The sequence below is a fragment of the Otolemur garnettii genome, unplaced genomic scaffold (assembly GCF_000181295.1).
Source record: "Otolemur garnettii isolate 467f Iridium unplaced genomic scaffold, OtoGar3 scaffold00027, whole genome shotgun sequence".
Taxonomy (NCBI): Eukaryota; Metazoa; Chordata; class Mammalia; order Primates; family Galagidae; genus Otolemur; species Otolemur garnettii.
Window position 1 is genome coordinate 8,565,654 of NW_003852422.1, and position 19,600 is coordinate 8,585,253.

At 35.9% G+C, this 19,600-nt stretch overlaps 1 protein-coding gene across 1 annotated transcript in view; it reads right to left on the bottom strand.

The window, feature by feature from the left end:
- CCDC102B (coiled-coil domain containing 102B) overlaps positions 1–19,600 on the bottom strand; it is a 172,029-nt gene that overhangs the window by 143,711 nt on the left and 8,718 nt on the right. Inside the window, exons 2-3 of the mRNA XM_012804270.2 lie at positions 3,916–4,535; positions 837–1,057 (exon numbers count right to left, since the gene is read on the bottom strand). Coding sequence (XP_012659724.2) covers positions 837–1,057; positions 3,916–4,535 — 841 coding nt within the window. The remainder of the gene's footprint in view (positions 1–836; positions 1,058–3,915; positions 4,536–19,600) is intronic.

The window sequence follows — 19,600 nt, forward strand, 5'->3', positions numbered from 1 at the left end:
CCAGCCCCCAACCCCCAGTACAGCTGCTTTGCAGCCATCCCAGCTGAAGCCACGTACAAGAGAGAAGCAGTCTCTGCAAAGCCGTGCTCAGGATTCATGAACAGAACCCATGGTAGACGTTGTGATTTTTAACAACCATTGTTTAAGAGCTGGTTATGAAATAATAGATAACTGGAACATAACATCACAACCTCTATTTTCACAAAGAGCCAATAGCCAGTACCACAGAGCGAGAAGTAAGAATGAAGGTGAATATAGAGGTCACTTAGACACAAGCCCAGGCCTCTTGCCTCTATACCAAATGGTCCACGTGTAAGACACTTCCTCACAAGTGATGATGTATCCGTTATTAATCCTAACATACTTATCTGCCATTATTGACTCATTGAAGTCCAAGAATAATATAAAAAGTAGGTAAAATACTGGATATCTCACCCTCGTACATTACAAATTCAAATACAACTACCGTGAATCTACCAGAAATGGTGAGAACATGGTTATGGGTGATGGGTGCCTGTAATCGCAGCTACTGGGGAGCCTGAGGCAAAAGGATCGCTTTGAGCCCAAGAATTTGAGATTGCTGTGAGCTGTGATGCCATGGCACTCAACCAAGGGCAACACAGTAAGACTATCTCAAAATAAACAAATAATAAAAAAAATGGTAAAACTAACAAGTTATAAATTACTTTTCAAAATTCAAAATGTGAACATAACTGATTTCTTTAATTCTTAAGACTTAATGACTAAACACAGGTAAAATGCATCAACTTATCAATCAACACTTTTAAGAGGTCTGAAACTCAGGTTTGGTTAAGGAGACGATGATTAGCACTCACTTTCTTTCCTTCCATAAGACTTTTTGGAATTGATCCAAATGCACCTGCAGAGCTGAAGTTTCAGTTCCTTCCTTTTCCAAGGGCAGATGTATTGGTTGCAGCCTCAGCTCAGGTTTCACTGCATAGTTCCCAGAACCGTCATTCTGGAATAAATCAACGCAATCTACACTGGGTTTCATGTCCTCGCTTAATTTTAATGCATCAATAACCACACTTTCTTCCTGAAAAAGAAAATAAAACAATTATTGTTAAATATTAAGTCTCTCAGGGGAAAACTCATGAAAAAAATACAATTCAAAAGAAAATAAGAATTATGATGATAGCACCAAATCCATTTTATAGAGTGTTACATGACAAAGCTGATTTTCATTCTCCTTCAAACTTATTTTCTTCTATGGTCTACCTTATTATATTAACATACATTTATCAAAAGGTCTGCTTTAACTTTTAGTTTGTTTTCTTTTTCTAATCACAGCTAAAAATAACCATGCCCAAATATATATATTTTATATATATATATATATATATATACTCATTTTTTTTTTTTTTTTTGGCCGGGGCTGGGTTTGAACCCACCACTCTGGCATATGGGGCCAGCACCTACACTTTTGAGAGCCACAAGTGCCACCAAGAATATTTTTAATAAATTGATGAATTCCTCCTTAAAGTTTCTTTTGTCACAACATACTTGAGAGTTTCACTGCAAAATCAATGTATGGTTTCTTAACATTTTTAGAAGACAAACTACAAAGATTTGCAGGACGGTCTTGAATATTTTTTTTTATTAAATCATTGCATTAAATCCATTAATGCAATCATGGGGTACAATGTGCTGGTTTTATATACAATTTGAACTATTTTCATCAAACTGGCTAACATAGCCTTCATGACATTTTCTTAGTTATTGTGTTAAGACATTTATATTCTACATTTAGTAAGTTTTTCATGTACTCTAGTAAGATGCACTGTAGGTGTGGGCCCACCCATTACCCTCCCTTTCCTCCCTCATAATTGCTAAGTCATGGAAGAAGCCCAAGTGCCCATGGGCTCTTGAATATTTGTACAAGCTTTTTTCTTATTTCATTTTAGTTCACTAGTCAAATCTCCAATAGAATTTTGTGAGACACTTTAATAAATATGGGCACCAATTACCAAAGCAGCACACTTCCTCCAAAATCTTACAATTCTGAAAGTTCAATAAACTCATGTTACTGATATTTGTCTATAATTTGTATTTTTCCTGAATCATGAGTTTTAAATGAAATAAGACCAAGTTCAAATAAAATCCCATTCAATAGTCAAGTTTACATAAAATTTCAATGATACTTCATTTTTAGAATTTTATTTTTTAACAGTATGCAGTTGTTGCATACTATTAAGTTGTCATCTCTTAACGCTCTCAAGAATTAGTATTGCAATTCTCTATACCATTTGAATAGCAATAAAATAAGACATTTGCTGTCCTCTATAGAAAACACTGTGATCCAACAAGCTTTATGTATACAATTATCCTTCTCATTATGCCTAGAGTTGGCCAAGAAACTGGCCAAAATAAAAAAAAGAAAGAAAACCTGCTTAAAGCTTCCTCAACAGGTTAATTCCCTCCCATTAGAAGGAATTTCCGATGTTATAAATATCTGCAATGTATAATCTGTTCTTGACACTAATGATGTAAAGATATTTAAGAATAAATCCCAAGATATTGAGAGTTTCTCAGCATAATACATGTAAAAATAACCCTTCATTTTCTTAAATACAGAGTCCAGTGACTTGTAATAATTATAAAAGTTTTGTGAACTCAGGGAACATATGTGAGCCATGTTCACTCATCCTCATCACTTCATTCAAATGTAAATCAAATTTTGAAAATTTTCCCAGAAAAGTACTAACAGACTGGGAAAGTTAATTGTCAAATTGAAAATTAAAAAAAAAAAAAAAAAAAAGAAAGAAAAGAAAAGAAAAAACCTAGGTGACTAAATGAGCAGAAGAAATCATGTTGTTACAATCTTTTTAGTTTTTTTATTTATAATGTAATCTATGCACAGTAATAATGACCTCAAATTCTATACGTGATAGGCTTAAAATTTTATGTGAATTGCAGTGGTACAAGATATTAACTAACACGTATTTAGAGATGGAATTAAGTAGAAAGAGTTAAGAATTTGAACTGACACTATGATAGAAGTCATATGAGTTCCTAACATTTTCCAAAGAATGTTCCCTGGGTTGTTAATAGTACTTACCAAGCAAAGAAAAAATATTTTAAAAAAAGAAAAAAAGAAGAACTGGTAATGTTCATCAGTGAGTAAGTACAAACGGATTGATTTAATAAAATTGTTAAAAAGTCTTTTTGTGTAGAATTCTCAGAAACTTCAAGATTCACAATACACCAGGAAATTCCCAGAGTGGATCCTGTGAAGCATTTCCTAAAGGTACCTGCACATGATACCCAGTCTACAAAGGGGTCATTGTGAGGTCAGAGCCCCAGACCTTGAGACTTTTTGGTCTCCTATATAGATCATTTATAAGTTTGATATAATTAAGGTAAATAGGAAAAAAAATCCAAATGTTTTCTTTACACATAAAATTCTGGGTAAATTTTTGCTATAAAAGCACTGATGCAGGTGAAATTGTGTCTTCTCCAAATTCCCTTCTTGAAGTTCTAACCCCTAGCACCTCAGAACGTGACTGGTAACGGAGACAGAGCCTTCCCAAGATGAGACTGAGTTAACTTGAGGCCACTGTGGTGGGAAGAGGAATTAGGACACAGACACGTATGTACGGAAACGACAGTGCCAGGGCCCAGGGAAAAGACCGTTACAATCCAAGGAAGAGGCCTTGGAAGAAACCAGCCCTGCAGACACCTTGATCCCGCAGTTCTAGCTTTAACAATTGTGAGAAAATAAATCTCTGCTGCTTAAGCCATGCAGACGGTGGCACTTTGAGGTGTCAGCCCTTATAGACTGACACGGCCACCACTGGGTATGGCTCTGTCCCCGTCATCCCCACCACCATACCCGTTCGTGGCATTCACAAACGCACCTTATCTCTGGGGTCCCCAGTGGATTTTCCCCCTTACCTCACTACTCGTGTTCTCCTTTGTAGGAAATCGTCTTTTTACCAAACACTGCCTGCTAGACTCACTCATTTGGGAACCAATTAGAAATTGGTCTCTGTGTTCAAAGGACTCTTCTGCAAAACCAGGAAGCCTCCGGCCCTGGGTAACTTTAGCTTCGAAAGCCTCCTTCCGAGGTGGCAAACGCTGCTGCTTTTTCAGTTCGCTCAGTTCCTTCATCGTCATCTCCAGTTTCAGCCGGAGTTGTCTTGCTTCCTCCCTGGCACTGTTCCTTTCCGCCCGGACCTTGCTCCATTTTTCTCTCCAGTCGGCCGTGCAGTCTGACCACCACCGCATGGTCTTTTCCATCTGAGCCGCCCTGGCTTTGGCCTCTTCTAGTTCCCGCAGGCGAAGCTCTGCACAGATGTCCCACTCGGTGCTGGAGGAGCAGGCACAGAAGTGGTGGGAGGCCTGAGACTGCAGCCGGTGAAGGGGGCAGCGGGGACGGCAGGTGTCCCTGGGGGACGAGGCAGTCGCCACCTTCTCCCAGTGCGGGTTAACTGCCGACTGCTGTGACTGAAAGATTTGTGTTTCCTCAATTAATCGATGAATGGAATCTAAATTCATATTTCTCTTTTGAAGGCCTAAGAAAAGATAGAAGATATAATTACTGGAATCTGAATTTCCCTTGCAATCATGAGAGCAAAACCTACATTGAAGAGGCAATGTTGATAAATGCATCTTTTCAATATTCTGTATTTTATTTTCCAGTGCAAATAAAAATATGGACAATTTTATGCACTTTAAATTATCCTCAAAGAAACAGAAATTTCTCATATTAAATTTTACCACACAAATCAAATAAAAACATAAAGATGCAATGGGAGATAGACTATGCCCTGAATAATTTATTTCAACAAATCCAATTCTATGCAGGTAATGCGCATGGGAACACCATCCACTACGAAACAAAAACCTGTAATGTTTGTTGTCCACTAACTGCACAACAGTTTTCTTGTTCACCCTGATTTGTTCGGGTGGATGCTGCATCTATTGATCTCTGGGAGAATAACCTGTTACCCCAGTCCCAGAGGCTGAGTCCTGATGAGTCTGCATCTTCAGAACGACTCCGCCTGACTATTCACTAGTCTCCAGGCAGGCAGGAGGCCTGTTTCTGGCTGAGGGGACGTGAGGGGAAGTGTTCTGGGAAGGCTTCTTTTTGTTTGAACACAGACATGGTTCTGAAAAAAGGAGCGTATAGCAGCATCTCCTAATGTTTAAAATGGCGAAACAGAAAGATGAAAGGAGCCTGGCTAAACTTCCACATGAAGAATGCATGCCTCTGATTCCTCGGCTATGTAAGAATGATTACTCATGTTTATTTAAGATATGATGGTTGAGTTTTCTGTTACTGGCAGTCAAAAGCCTATCTATCTGACAGATGAATTAATTGCCTACTATAATTAATTTTGTGATAAGCTCTAAAAATAAAATATGAGAAAAGATGGTCTTTACACTCAAAGATTTTATAGTCAAAACGATGGATAAGACAAGCACATATAAATTAAAGAATACATATGTACATAATAGCAAATAACTTTATCTGATCTTTTTCTTAGTACTCCTAATATTATGTGTCGGGTCAGACTCGGAGGGGCTGCTTGAGGTGACCTAAGGAGTATTGCTAAAGACCCCAAATTTACTATTTAGTAAGGATACTCTTTTTTTCTTTAAAATAATTGCTTGAAACATGCAGGTTAATTTTCAAATTAATACAGTTCCATGGTTGTATAAGAGTATCCATTTTTATCCTCAGACACAGTTTTCCGGTGTAAATATCTTAGATGATACATTATGTGCCTAATGTTAATTTCTCTCACTTTTTTCATTTGCTTTTATGAAGATACAGATCATAAACTGCCTCCTGACTCATTTATTTAATCAACTGAATGGGTTTCATGATACCAACTTATAAGTTAAGCCCTATTCATTGGGAAAAATAAGACTATGTAATATTGTTAAAAGACTAATATTAAAACTGTACAATTAAAAGGCTTTATTATATTATAATTAATTAATATTAATTTTGACTTGTGGAAAAATCATGTTACCAAGTGTTCTATAGATATGACAAAGCAATTCATTCCTTATTATAACATTTATTACAATAATATAGACTAACAGTTGTAATTATTTTTGTTAGCATTAGTATAGCATTGGTATATGTCTAATCATATTTGAATTAATACTGATCTGAAGTAATTGTTCCCTTCATTTACTGTAACTAAGAGGGTAAAAATAATATAATTGACTAAATTCCAAGACCAATATAAAAAAGAACAGAAGGAGCCCTTAATTAGGAACACACCATATATACATATATGTGTGTGTATGTATAAAATATATAAATAGATATGCAAACAAATGTACCCACATACATAGTCACTATTCGCTGATACTTATTTTGGTTGGAATTCCAAAATGGAAACAGAGAATTTAGCTCAGCATATTACACTTAAATTTATCCTTTCCAGTTTTCAAAATAAATAACTATCATAAAATTGTAATGTCTTTAAAATGTCTCATTAACTTTTATTTCACTAGTGTTTTGAAGACTCTATAATTGGATTCGGGTACATTGAGATCTTGCCTACCAATTAACTATGTATTTTTTTGTGTTTGAAGAAATAAAAATCAGTTGGGTTTATCATTCCATCCTTGAACTTGGATAGTATTTCCTGTTCTGAAAAGTTTTCTCAAGCAAGCGTAACTTTCTTGAAATTGCGATATTGACTATGCATACATATTTACTAGAGTATTCATTTTCCCTGTACATATGTGGGCCCTATTTGTGTCAGACAACCATTAAACATATCGCCAGTGGTTGTACCACAGGGCCATTGATACATGAGAAAATATTTTAGTTGTTGATTCTTGGTTTTTTATTGATTTTTGTATTGTAAAACCCTCATCCAATCACGCTACCATGATTCTTGAGAATATTTTTTAAGTAGTACATAACCAAATAAATAAAAGATGAAGGGTCTACAGTATATGTACAAGGTCAGACAATGAAGTTTGCAAACTCATTCAAGACAAAGTGCTACACACCTCACTGCTGAATGTCAGTATAGTCTCCTTCAAAGTACTCCCCTGGGGAATCAATTCACTGACACCAGTTCCTCCTCTGTCCTTCACCGCAATTTTGTAACTGTTTTTCTGGAATAGCCATCAAAGTTGTCACAGTGCAAGGTCTGACAAATTCACAAACTCATCTTAGAAAAAGTGCTTTAAAGGGTGGAATAGATGCTGGCTCGTAGCTTCTGAAGGGGAGTACTTCAAAGGTGACGATAGCCTTATTCAGCAATGAAGTACATAGCACTTTTTCTAGGATGAGTTAATTGTTCAACCTTGTGTAATATTACTTATTATTTATTCCAAAAGAAACAGTATGTGTAAGATGGTAGGCATCAGACTTCATGGGTTCAAGTTCTGACTCTGCCACATTTTAAACATATGAACTTGAATATTATACAAACTTCCTTTGACTCAAGATCCTTATTTATAAAAGGTGACAGAAGTTGTGTGTGTCTTGCTGAGCTCTTATGACTATTTAGTGGGGAAACCCCTGCAGATTGGCTAGCCTATGAGTCCAGGAGGTAACAATAAAGTTTTTCTTAGTGCTATACAAGTCATCAGCATATCACCTTAGACATCTATACTACTTAGTCTTATTCTGGGGTGGGGGTTGTTTCTTTGTTTGTTTGTTTGATTTTTGAGACAGTCTCCCTCTATTTCCCAGGTGTGAGTGCTGTGGCATCAGCCAAGCTCACAGCAACCTCAAACTCCTGGGTTCAAGTGATCCTCCTGGTTCAGTCTCTCTAGTAGCTGGGACTACAGCCAACAAAACACATGGCTAATGTTTTTCTATTTTAATAGACATGGGATCTCACTCTGGTCTCAAACTCCTGAGCTCAAGAGATCTGCTCCCCTTGACCTCCTAAAGTGCTGGCATTACCAGTTTGATTCATACCATCCAGCCCTGTGCTATATATTTTTTGCAGTTTATTTTCTCTCATTTGAAAGAGAAATAGTGCATTTAAAAAATAAGGAGACTATAAATAAAAACGAGATTTACAAAAGTGCTCTGAATTTCATGTAATAAAGGTACAGTCTCAATTTCTAAATAACATGAATATGAGTCAGTGGAATACTCAGTACTATTATTATCCCCACCTTAGTGATAAAGGGTGTAAGGCTCTGAGGTTTCCAGGAAAGTCACATTCAGGAGTCAACCAGTTTGGGAACCAACGAATATTTTTTCAGATTCATATGAGGGTACAATGATTAGGGTACACTGTTGGCATTTGTTAGGTGAAGTCCCAGTTGCATTTGAGACCTTCACCCAGGAAGTGTGCCGTCTACCCTTACACTGTGCCCACAGGAGAGCTCGCCAATCCCCCTTTCTCTTCCCTTGTCGTCTGAATTTAATTATGTTTTCCTCTCATACGGGTGTGTACTTGTTTATCTACTGGCTTCAGATCAGTACTGAGTACACGGGATACTTTCTTTTCCATTCTCGTGAGAACTAAGGAAAAGGTTCTTCAACTCTAGGTGAATGCAAAAGATGAAAAGTCTCTATCTTTTTATGGCTGAGTAGTGTTCCATGGTACTTGTAACTACAGTTTATTAATCCATTCAGGGGTTGATGGGCATTTGGTTGATAACAGATCTTGGCAATTATGAAGTGAGCTGCAATAAACATTGTAAATGTCTTTATGATAAAATGATTTTTCTCTCCTTCAGGGTAAAAACCTAATAATGGGATTGCAGGATCAAATGGAAAATCTATTTTTAGCTCTTTGAAGATTTTCCACACTTCTTTCCATAGAGGTTGTATTAGTTTGCAGTCCCACCAGCAGTGTAGAAGAGTTCCCTTCTCTCCACATCCACGCCAGCATCTGCAGCTTTGGGACTTTGTGATGTGGGCTGTTCTCATTGGGGTTAGGTGATGCCTCAGAGGGTTTTTGATTTGTATTTCTCTGATGATTAAGGACAATGAGCATTTTTTCATGTGTTTGTTGGCCATTCGTCTGTCTTCTTCAGAGAAGATTCTGGGGAATCAAGGAAACTTGAATCACAGTCATTGCTTCCTCAATCTGTTAGATTACTTCAGAAACATATTTGGGGTATTTCCATTTTGGATATTTTTCTTTTAAAATACCTCCTATTAAGTCACACAATTGGTCCACTGATGGTGACATCCTCCTTGGAGTTCATTCAGTCTCCTTATCATAGCTGAAAAGAACTGTGAGGTCTGGGGCCTGTTTGTCCCGCTGGGCTCCTCCTCTCTGTCATTCCAACTCCACATCCCATACTTCAGACTCCACAGTGTGCCCTTTCCTGCACGGCCTCACATCCACATTCTCTGTTGTGCAATCTGGCTGCTGGGCAGAGAACCCCTGCCCCTGCCACATGCTCACCTTCCCTGCCTTCTCATCCTCTGATGGAAGGTCATGCTTTCCTGCGAATGGCTCTGTGACCCAGCTCTTCAAGGCCCTTCCTCAGAGAGGATTACTGACACTCGGCCTCCTCCAGACATCACTTCTACCACCCTGGGATGTCCCTAATAATCATATACAACAAGTTAAGAAGCAGAGAGTGTATTGTGATCCAAAACATTCCTATTTACTTAGTGAAGTCTCTCCCGAGTGACATCTTATGCATTGTCTGAAGGATGAAGTGGAGCAGAAAGAAAAGCATTTTTGCTTTTCTCTGATAAAACAGAGTCTAAAAAGATTTTCATTTTATCGTTCGCAATCATTGCTTTCTCTTAACGTATAAGAAATGCATTGTAAATGAAATGTTCTTGGATTCTTTTTTCTAAGAGGCATAGGACCTTGTAACAAAAGCAATAAGCAATGAGAAAATACACTAATACAGATTTAAAACACAATGCTAAGAAATAATTGTTATTATAGTCAGGATTCCATAGACTCTGATTAAAAAAAGAAAAAAGGGAAGGATCAGTTTCAATATTCAAAAAAGAAAAATATCACATTCTATTATAAAATATGGCCCATCAGACATGCACAAATGATTAATATATAAACTTATGCTTTTTGTATGGGTCTGAGACAAACAATACTTTTAGAAAAGTTTTCCAAGAGAACATAGAATATGAAACGTGAAGACTAAAGTTGAGAGGAGACAAATGGACCCACGACAGTGAATGGCCAAATGGCATCACATGTTTATGGTTAAAGATTTGATCCTGGGTAAATATTATATTTTTAAAAATCCTTACACTGCTCATGGTTAAATTTTACATTTTTAAAGTCCTTACACAAGCCACAGGGATTCCACATTACAGTGAGGCAAATTATACGGACAGTTATGGTATATGTATGTGGGTGCAAGTGAATGATTTTGAAATTGTATAGACACAGAAAATAATTACACAAAGCAGGCAACTTCATATTATAAAACAAATGTGAACAAGTTGCCAATATTTAAACCTTACACATTTTACTTCTCAAAGTGTTTATTTTGGTATAAAATAAGTATAAACATAAACACTCTAAAACATGTATTTGTGTTTACCAAGAGTCATAATTAAACTATAAATCACTTGATTGGATCAGATAGGAATTATGTTCATTTTAAAACTTGGAGTTTATACATGTAGTAACCCTGTCCTATATCAGGAGATCCTCCACGGCTTCTCATCTCTTTAACCTCTTCACTAATTCTCATTATTCTTAAAGGAAGGCGTCACTTCTTCAAATCAATCTAATGCCTTTACTTTAGGGTAGGTTTTCAGAAAAATTATTTATGAATAAAATAGAAAAACAATATGTTTCTAAGATAATGCTCAATGATAAATTAACTCCATTGATTTTCAATGGTGAACTTATATTCTATAAATCACAATATATTATTATGAATAACTAAAAAGTATCTAAATAAATGTGGGGATATATCATGTCTACTTCTGGCTTAGAAATCTCAATATTCTGAAGATGCCACTTGTGCCCAAATCAAACTATGTATTCAATAATCCCAGTGAAAACCTCACAAGTTTACAGGAATGTTTTGGAAATTGACAAGTTGATTCTAACATTAATTTGGAAACGCCAATCGCCAAAGGAAAAAAGCTAAGAAAATCTTTTAAAACAAAGAGATATAGAAGAATTATATTGCTTGACATGAAAATAATTTTTAAAAAAACACAGTAATTAAGACAAGAAGTTATTGACACAAGGATAGACAGAATAATGGAAGAGAAAACAGAGACCAATCACAGGCCCACATCTCTGTGGAATTGATTTATGACAGTTCAGTACGGGAAATTATTTTTCTCTTTTTCAGTAAAAGTTCCTAATCAATCATGTATCCTTATGGAATCATACGGAACTTGCTTAAAAAATTCAGTCCAAAATTCAGCATTCACCTAAATTTATGAGGCAAAATAATAATGTTCTGGATTTTTAAAAATATTTTTATTAAATCATAGCTGTATACATTAATGTAATTATGGGATACAATGTGCTGGTTTTATATACAATTTGAAATACTTTCATCAAACTGGTTAACAAAGCCTTCACCACATTTTCTTAGTTATTGTGTTAATAGACCTGCCATTTGATCCTACAATTCCTCTACTAGGTATATCCAGAAGACCAAAAATCACATTATAACAAAGATATACATACCAGAATGTTTACTGCAGCCCAATTCATAGTTGCTAAGTCATGAAAGAAGCCCAAGTGTCCATCGACCCATAAATGGATCAATAAATTGTGGTATATGTACACCATGGAATATTATGCAGCCTTAAAGAAAGATGGAGACTTTACCACTTACATGTTTACATGGATGGAGCTAGAACATATTCCTCTTAGCAAAGTATCTCAAGAATGGAAGAAAAAGTATCCAATGTACTCAGTCTTACTATGAAACCAATTTATAGCTTTCATAAGATTATAGCCCAAGAAGAAGGGGAAAGGGTGAGGGAGGGGGGAGTAACTGGCAGGACCACACCTACATGCATCTTAAAAGGGTACATGTGAAATTTACTAGGTGTAGAATATAAATATCTTAACACAGGAAGTTTCTAGAATGCTAACAAGATTCTATCATTTGATCTAGGTAGTGGCTATATGGAGATATTATTTTTAAAAATTCATTGAATGGTATGTGTTTCAATTTATTCACTTTATGTGAAATGACCAACGCTGAATCTCATCATTTAAATAACCAGAAAAAAGCCATTTGCTAGACACTATCATACAAATACTACATCTATCCAGATTCTACCAGTCAAGAAACTTTCAGATTAAGCAGAAGAATCGACCTGATAAACAGAAGAGAATCACAACATAGTAATGTGAGCTTTCTCGGTGGTACAGATAGACCACAGTGGGACGCAAGGGGGAAAACATTCCTCTCCTTAGTGGCTGAGGAGAAGGTATTAAAGAATAAGAAGAACCTTTTACTAACACAATGGGGAATACAGCATAATAGCAAGGACTGAGTCCATGTACGGTGTTTCCCTGAAAATAAGACACTGTCTCATATTTATTTTTTCTCAAGAAGACACTATAGGGCTTATTTTCAGGGGATGTCTTCTCTCCAAACCAAAATGCATGGTCCATCACTAGGTCTTATTTTCGGGGTAGGGCTTATATTTAATAAATGCATATAAATCCTGCTAGGGTTTATTTTGGGGGTAGGTCTTATTTGGGGGGAAACATGGCAGTTCAAAGTCCACAACAAATTGCACATTGATCAGATTGAAAGAAGATGTGTTCCTCTGAAGGACAATACTTTGTACAAATTCAGGGAGCCTCAATTGATTGTGGTGAAGTAGGGTAGTTTATTCTGGAGATTTTCAATGGGCCTAAAGTTTTAATATTCCCAGTAAATTCAACGTTGAATTCCACTAATGTAAATGATGAAATTGTATATTCAGCATATAAAATTAATTTTATCTTTCCCCCCCTAATCATCTCTCTTTAATACAAGGGAACATACCATAAAATACTAGTTGATTCATGTTTTAATTATTCAACCACCCAAATTAAATTCTCTAGGATCTCTTTGTCTTAGGAAATTGATGATTCATTAAAACAATTATGATCAGATTATCGGAATATCATGATTAAATGTACCTCTTTTAATGGGAACAAGGCTTGTGCTTCAGCAAAGGAATGATTCATAAACACTTTAACAAGTACCAGGGCAGAATAGCCACTTCAGTCTTATACACACCCCTGTGATCATTTTCTTGATACACTCTCCATTCAGAATTATCTTTTCTGGGTTTATGAAAATGTTTAATTTTAAAAGGTAGCCAATAAGATTCAGATTCTCTGAGCCTGCTTTGAAATAATGAGCAATAACAATGCAAAGATAATTGGACATGGTGGGGAAAAAAAATCCAACTTCTTCTTCCGTCCTCTTTGAATATATTTCCATTTGCTTAGAACACATAAAAACAGACTTGAGATAATCACTTTGCTATTCAAATGCTAAAATGGAAAAAGAAAAAAAGTATAACATATTGTAGAAGAAGGCTAAATTCAAATATTGAGTTCTTCATGTTCATTTTGTTTATGAAAGCCAAATCTACTTTTAAATTTCTAACAATCTTTGGCAACATAAAAGATCTTACCTCAGAGTCCCAGGTGCCTCACTGAATTCTACTGCATAAAATCTGGAAAACAACCCCCTATTCAACTCCATGTTGTGCTTTAAGGTAGACTGTACTGTTCTGAGTAGAAAGAATTCTCAGACTAACATAACCATGTGAATCAAGTACTTTAGAAAAGTCATAATAAATTGGAACAAAAATAGAGAAAAACATACAACATTTTACAACAGCAATTTTCCTACTACTAATTCAAATGAAAGGTAACAACATTTGACGCTTTGGTCCAACGACCTTGGGACTTTTCTGGCTTGAATACAACTCACTGTTTTCTTCCTTCCATGATATAAAACAATAGAACCGGCAAAGCATGTTATGTTAATCAGAGCAGAAATTCGTTTGAAGACAAAAACAATTTATTTCCTGTTTTATCAGACATTAAGGCAGAAAAACTGATTCTTACCCTACTCAATGTTACTTTTAGCCATTATTATTGATTTTTAAATAGTCATTAGTTCTGTAAGATAAATTTTCCACAAGAATTTTTGTTCTCCTAAAAAGTAAAAAGGAAATAAAAAGACTACTACAGTGAAAAGGGACTTAATTGATTAAACCTGGGACCAGGTATGAGACCTTGGGGAAGTTAACCTTTCCAAGACGAAGTTTAAAACAAAGCTAGAATGCTTCTACCTGCTTCAACAGTTTGCTGTGAGAATACACGGCTATAACGTGTGTGTGTGTGTGTGTGTGTGTGTGTGTGTACGTATTATCCCAGGCCCCATGCAGTCATTCAGTAGGTGGTTACTATCATTTTATAATCCTTTTTACTCCATGAAATTCCCTTTCTATACATGATGAATTTATGGCTGAAATTAAAATACTGTATACTGAGTATAAAATCACTGTTCACACATTTCTTATTGCTAGTACCAAACCTTCAGGGAAGGTAGGGGATATCATCACGAGAATCAGCTCTTTGAACAATGTACTGTGTTTTGTACTTCTCCCTTGGACAGTAAAAAGTCTGCCACAGTGAGATTAGATAGCGAAGTCCTTAAAGATAAAGAATGAGATATGGGAATGTGAACCAAACCACTATTCCCACCTAAAGCTATGGCAGCAATGAAATGATAAATTGAAATAAACAACTCAGACTGATTTTTCCTTGGTTGCTGTCCAAATGGAACACGCATTTCACAGCCCATGGACACAGGGGCAGGTTGCCACAGGCCTCTGCTCTGCCCTGTCAGCGACTCTTGGCTAAGTACAGCCCTGCATTCACACTACTTCCTGACCAGTTTGTTTATTTTCCACTTGTGACCCCATGCTTTTGTTAATTACTTTATTCTATTTTTATGACACTGTATGGTAATTTTAATATTTATGTGTCTATATTAGTCTACACACCTCTTAGGGACAGAATTTGTCTCTTATTTTCATCTACGCAGTGGCGATAACCTATCAGACATTAAATTAATGAATCTAGAAAGAAGTAAAACTAATATTTCACTAAAACACAACTGCCATAATGCATAGGCCTGCAGTCATGTTTATCTCTGTCCCCTGAAACGTGACAAGTGAATCTTATTTCACCAATTTGAAATTCTTAGGCATGTTAGAGACAAAAATAGAACTGTTGTCTCTGTGTTGATATGTACAGGTGTCTGAGTGTGTGTGTGTAAATCAAAGAAATGAACGGAAGGCAAGAGAAGGATAACGTGAAAATGATCAGTTACTTGTAGCTTTTAGTAACTTGAAACCTTGGACTCAGCATACCACTCATTGCTGTCTTTGAAAATTTTTAGAAAATCAGAAGAAATCTTTAAAAGACAAAAAAAATTATATATTTTAATCTTCAATTTTCCTCTTAAAATAATATGATTTTATATAATGGGTTTTAGTTAATATCCAAATATAACTTCCATTGAATGCAGAATTAACCCACATTTCTGGTCCTATGATAATCCTGCTAGAGATAAAGTGTTAATTACCCAAATGTCTTCATCATTTCTTGATAAAACCAGCTTATTTCAATTTAAGTGGCTTATTTATTGAGACAAATGCTCTTAATGGAATAAATATTTCTGGCTAACAGTGTCCAATGCCTGTTACTAAGAGAAAAGTCTAGAGAAAAAGTGACTAATTGCCAAATGAAAATTCGCACAGCTAGAAAATTCCATCCTTTCATAAAAAAGGATTGAAAAATATTTTTCACTCCTTTCCTAGAAATGGAAATAGAGAAAGTTGTCCTTTAATTTCCTAAAAGAAAGCATGAATTTTGCTGCTTCAGGGAGTTGGGGAACCACTTCTCTTTGTAGGAAAGATTAATTTTTCTCTACTAATGAAAGGCACCACCATCCTTTCAGTTTGTATAACCCAGCAATTTCAATTTCCCTTACTAAATAGTCCTCGTAATTTTCTATATCTAATCATGACCAAGCCCCATTCATTTTAACTTCTAAAAAACTTTCATTTACTTTCACATTTCCCTATATCAGCCACTTAGTTCAAAGAGTAACATCTCAATCGTGGACAAGGGAAATAGATTTCCAGAAGCTTTCCCTTCCAATACTGTTCTCCACCCCATGACTTAGAGTGATTATTTTTTTGTGTGTTTAATTTGATTATTTCACATTTGCTGAAACCTCTTCAATTACATTTCCAATGTTCTTAGGGTTCTTAGGCTTAAGTCCAAACTCCCTATCACAGCTCCACCAGGTTCCTCCAGCCTTCTCTCCTCCAGCCTCCCCTCTGCTGGCCTCCCCCACCCTCCTCTCCCCTCCACCCTCTCTCCCCTTTCTTCCTGTCGTTCCTGCTCTTGCCCTCTCCTCTTTGCCCCTGTTCTCTCCGAGTTTCTCTGCCTGGATACCTGGATATCAGCTTCTCAGTCTAGCAGAGTATTCAGCCTTGAATGACCAAAACAATTCAACTTCCTTAGGGGTCAGTTATCCATTCCTATATGTTAATTCTTCACAAAGAATGTTTCTTCCACAGAAACTGTAGAAGTACAAACTTGAACTAAAACGTGTATGTTCACATTTTAAATAGAGAACTCACTAGGGTCTTGATTTCTTTTCTACTTTTTTGTATTTTGCCTCATGTTAATTTATTCAAAAACATTAACCTGTGAACTTAAATAAAATCTTAAGCCTTCCAGTTGACTGAATGGACCCCTTCTTGGCCAAGGCACCTCAGAAATATCCTACAGCTGAATAGCTGACCGTGGGATGAGAGGTTAGAGATGCCTGGCCATGCCCCTTCCCCACTGGTGTTTTCTTTTTTCTTTTATTTTTGTGGAAATAAGTTACAAAATCCTTAACAAGCTTAAGGCCATACAAGACACAGGTTAAACTGCATTTATAGTTCATCAGTTTACTTGACAGATCACCCGAGTCTGGGCATATGTTTTGTGGCTTGTCTATAATATAATAAGCAGATTTCCTTATCTTAACGAAAAAATCTTCCAGGCCTTTAGATAAGCTTCATTTCTTTAGTCAATTACAAATCAAAGAATCTCTAAATGCACCTGTCATCTGAACTCCCCAGCTTGGCGATTTCCTCCTGTTTCAGGCCAACCCAGTGTGAGCCTGCCTTGTGCTGATTTATGACTTTAGGAGTCATTTCTGTCTCCCTAAAATGTGTAAAACCAAATTGTCAACCAGTTGACCAGCAGGCCCAGTGGTTCAAGGCATCCTGGGCGTGGCTCTCCTGGTGATGGTCATGTATGTTCAGCTCAGAATAAACCTCTTTACATTGTTCTGAAGAACATAACTTCTGCTATAGAGGCATTTAATGCTAATCTATAGAAACTGTTCAAATTCACTATTATGGCTTTTTAAAATGCTTTTCCATACTAAAACTGAAACTGACTTGAAGGTTGTTTTCTAATGCTTAATAATGACCATATCCAGTAATCACATACAGCTACAATTTCGTAGTGTTTGCAATGACCAAGGACTTAAAAGGAAAATTCCCCTCAAGTAGATGGAAATTTAATTTTGTCATAAAATCCATTTTAAAAAATTTAACACCTTTCATAAAGTAGAATAAAAGCTACTTGATGTATTAACATAACATGGATTTTGTTAAATATATTTTCTCATTAAAATAAGGATCTTCTCAAGGGAAATAGGAAAAGCAGCTTTTCCTTTCTGTAAACCTAACCATGACGTAACATCTTTTGCAATCTCCTTATTTTTCAATAATGGAGTGTTTAACAATAAAAGATTAAGCACTGATCTGTAATAATAAAAATTTAACACTGCAAGTAGATTTGTTCTCGTACAGTGATTTCCCATTTGGTGCTGGCAAGTGAATCTTATGATTATTTCCAATACAGACAACTTAGAATGTCCCTGCGTTCAGTGGCTGAGTCATTTTCCCGTGTAAGTGAACATACCCAGTACAGTAACTCCTAACTCAGTCCAACATTTATCTTTTCCAGCTCCAGACATTACCTTTCTTGCTCCCCTTCCCTCCCTACCACAGGCTGCAGTGCTATTAACTTCGTGTAATCTCAAAAGAGTGTCACCTGCTAGCCTTGCTGTCTATCTTAACGTGCTCCCACCTTCCGGAAAGCCACCTTTCAATCTCTCCATGTCCCCATCTATCCTCCTCAAATACAGAGTTCTTTATTAAAGCCTCTCCTACCTTCCTAAATTGTTCTCTTTCTTAAAGTTTGCATTTTATCAAAAGAGAAAGAGCATTGTCCTTTTGGAAAGGCTTTATATAGCTTTATGCAATCTTCCTAAGTAAAACAAATTTTCAAAGCAGAACCTCTCTAAAAATCATTATCCCAAGGAACTCACCCTGTGGAGGGAAAAAAAAAATTTGCTAAATTTACAAAAACTTGAAGACAGTAAACTTCACTCAGAGATCATTCAAAAGTGATACAGAATAAGATACACAAGCATTAGGGATTCTATTTTCTAGATTGATAAGGAAGATTGGGGGAAGACTTTCCTGTATTTTTTTACTAATGATATTGTAGAATTTTTAAAAACGATGTCGGTGTTTTGTTGTTGTTGTATTTTTATTTTAATAATGTAGCAGCTACGTCTTATACATAGCCACATCTGAACAGGGCTTACATGCAAACAATTGATTATTTTATGAAAGTTTTTCAGTGAAGTTTACAATGAAAGTCTTATTTTTTTTTTAATTTTCCTGAGAGCAGTATTTATTTATTTATTTTTTAAGTTTATTGTTGGGGATTCATTGAGGGTATAAGAAACCAGATTTCACTGATTGCATTTGTAAGGTAAAGTCCCTCTTATAATTATGTCTTGTCCCCAAAAGGTGTGGCACACACCAAGACCCCACCCCGCTCCCTCTTTCTCTCTTTCTGCTAATCCCTTCTGCACTCCTCCTTCTTCCTCTCTCTGCTCACCCCCTCCCCTTGTCATTAATTGTCCTCATATCAAAATTGAGTACAAAGGAGTCACGCTTCTCCATTCTTGTGATGCTTTACTAAGAATAATGTGTTCCACTTCCATCCATGTTTATAAGTCTTTAATTAAAAAAATAAAGATAAGAACGAAACCTATCTGAAAAAATAAATTTTTATAAAACAACGGCTCGCTATTGCTTCCTAAATGTTTTGTTCTTTATGAGGTTTTACTGACGTTTTGTATTTCTTTAACTAACATCCCTTGTATAAAATGCAATGTATTCAAAGATTCACACTCTGAATCTACCTCTACATCTAAATTTGCTTAAAAAATCATTATACCAACAAAATTACACATAAATAAAAACAACCAGTGGTAAAATAGAGTAATTTAAGATTTTTAAAGTATTTACAGTTATTTCATTTGTCTTTATTTCTATGGTAACCCAGTTTAGAGTTTTAAGTTTACCAACTCCTGTGAGACCAAAGCATAATAAATGACACCTAAATCAGCAAATGCCTGCAAAGCAATGTGTTATAAACACCCACACGCACACAAGTAAGACGACGCCTACTCACTTCTGCAAGTTGCTAAAAGTGAATGAGTATAAATATTTTTTAGTTGTGAATCTTCAATTTATTCATGTGGTCATTCAAAAAATATTGAT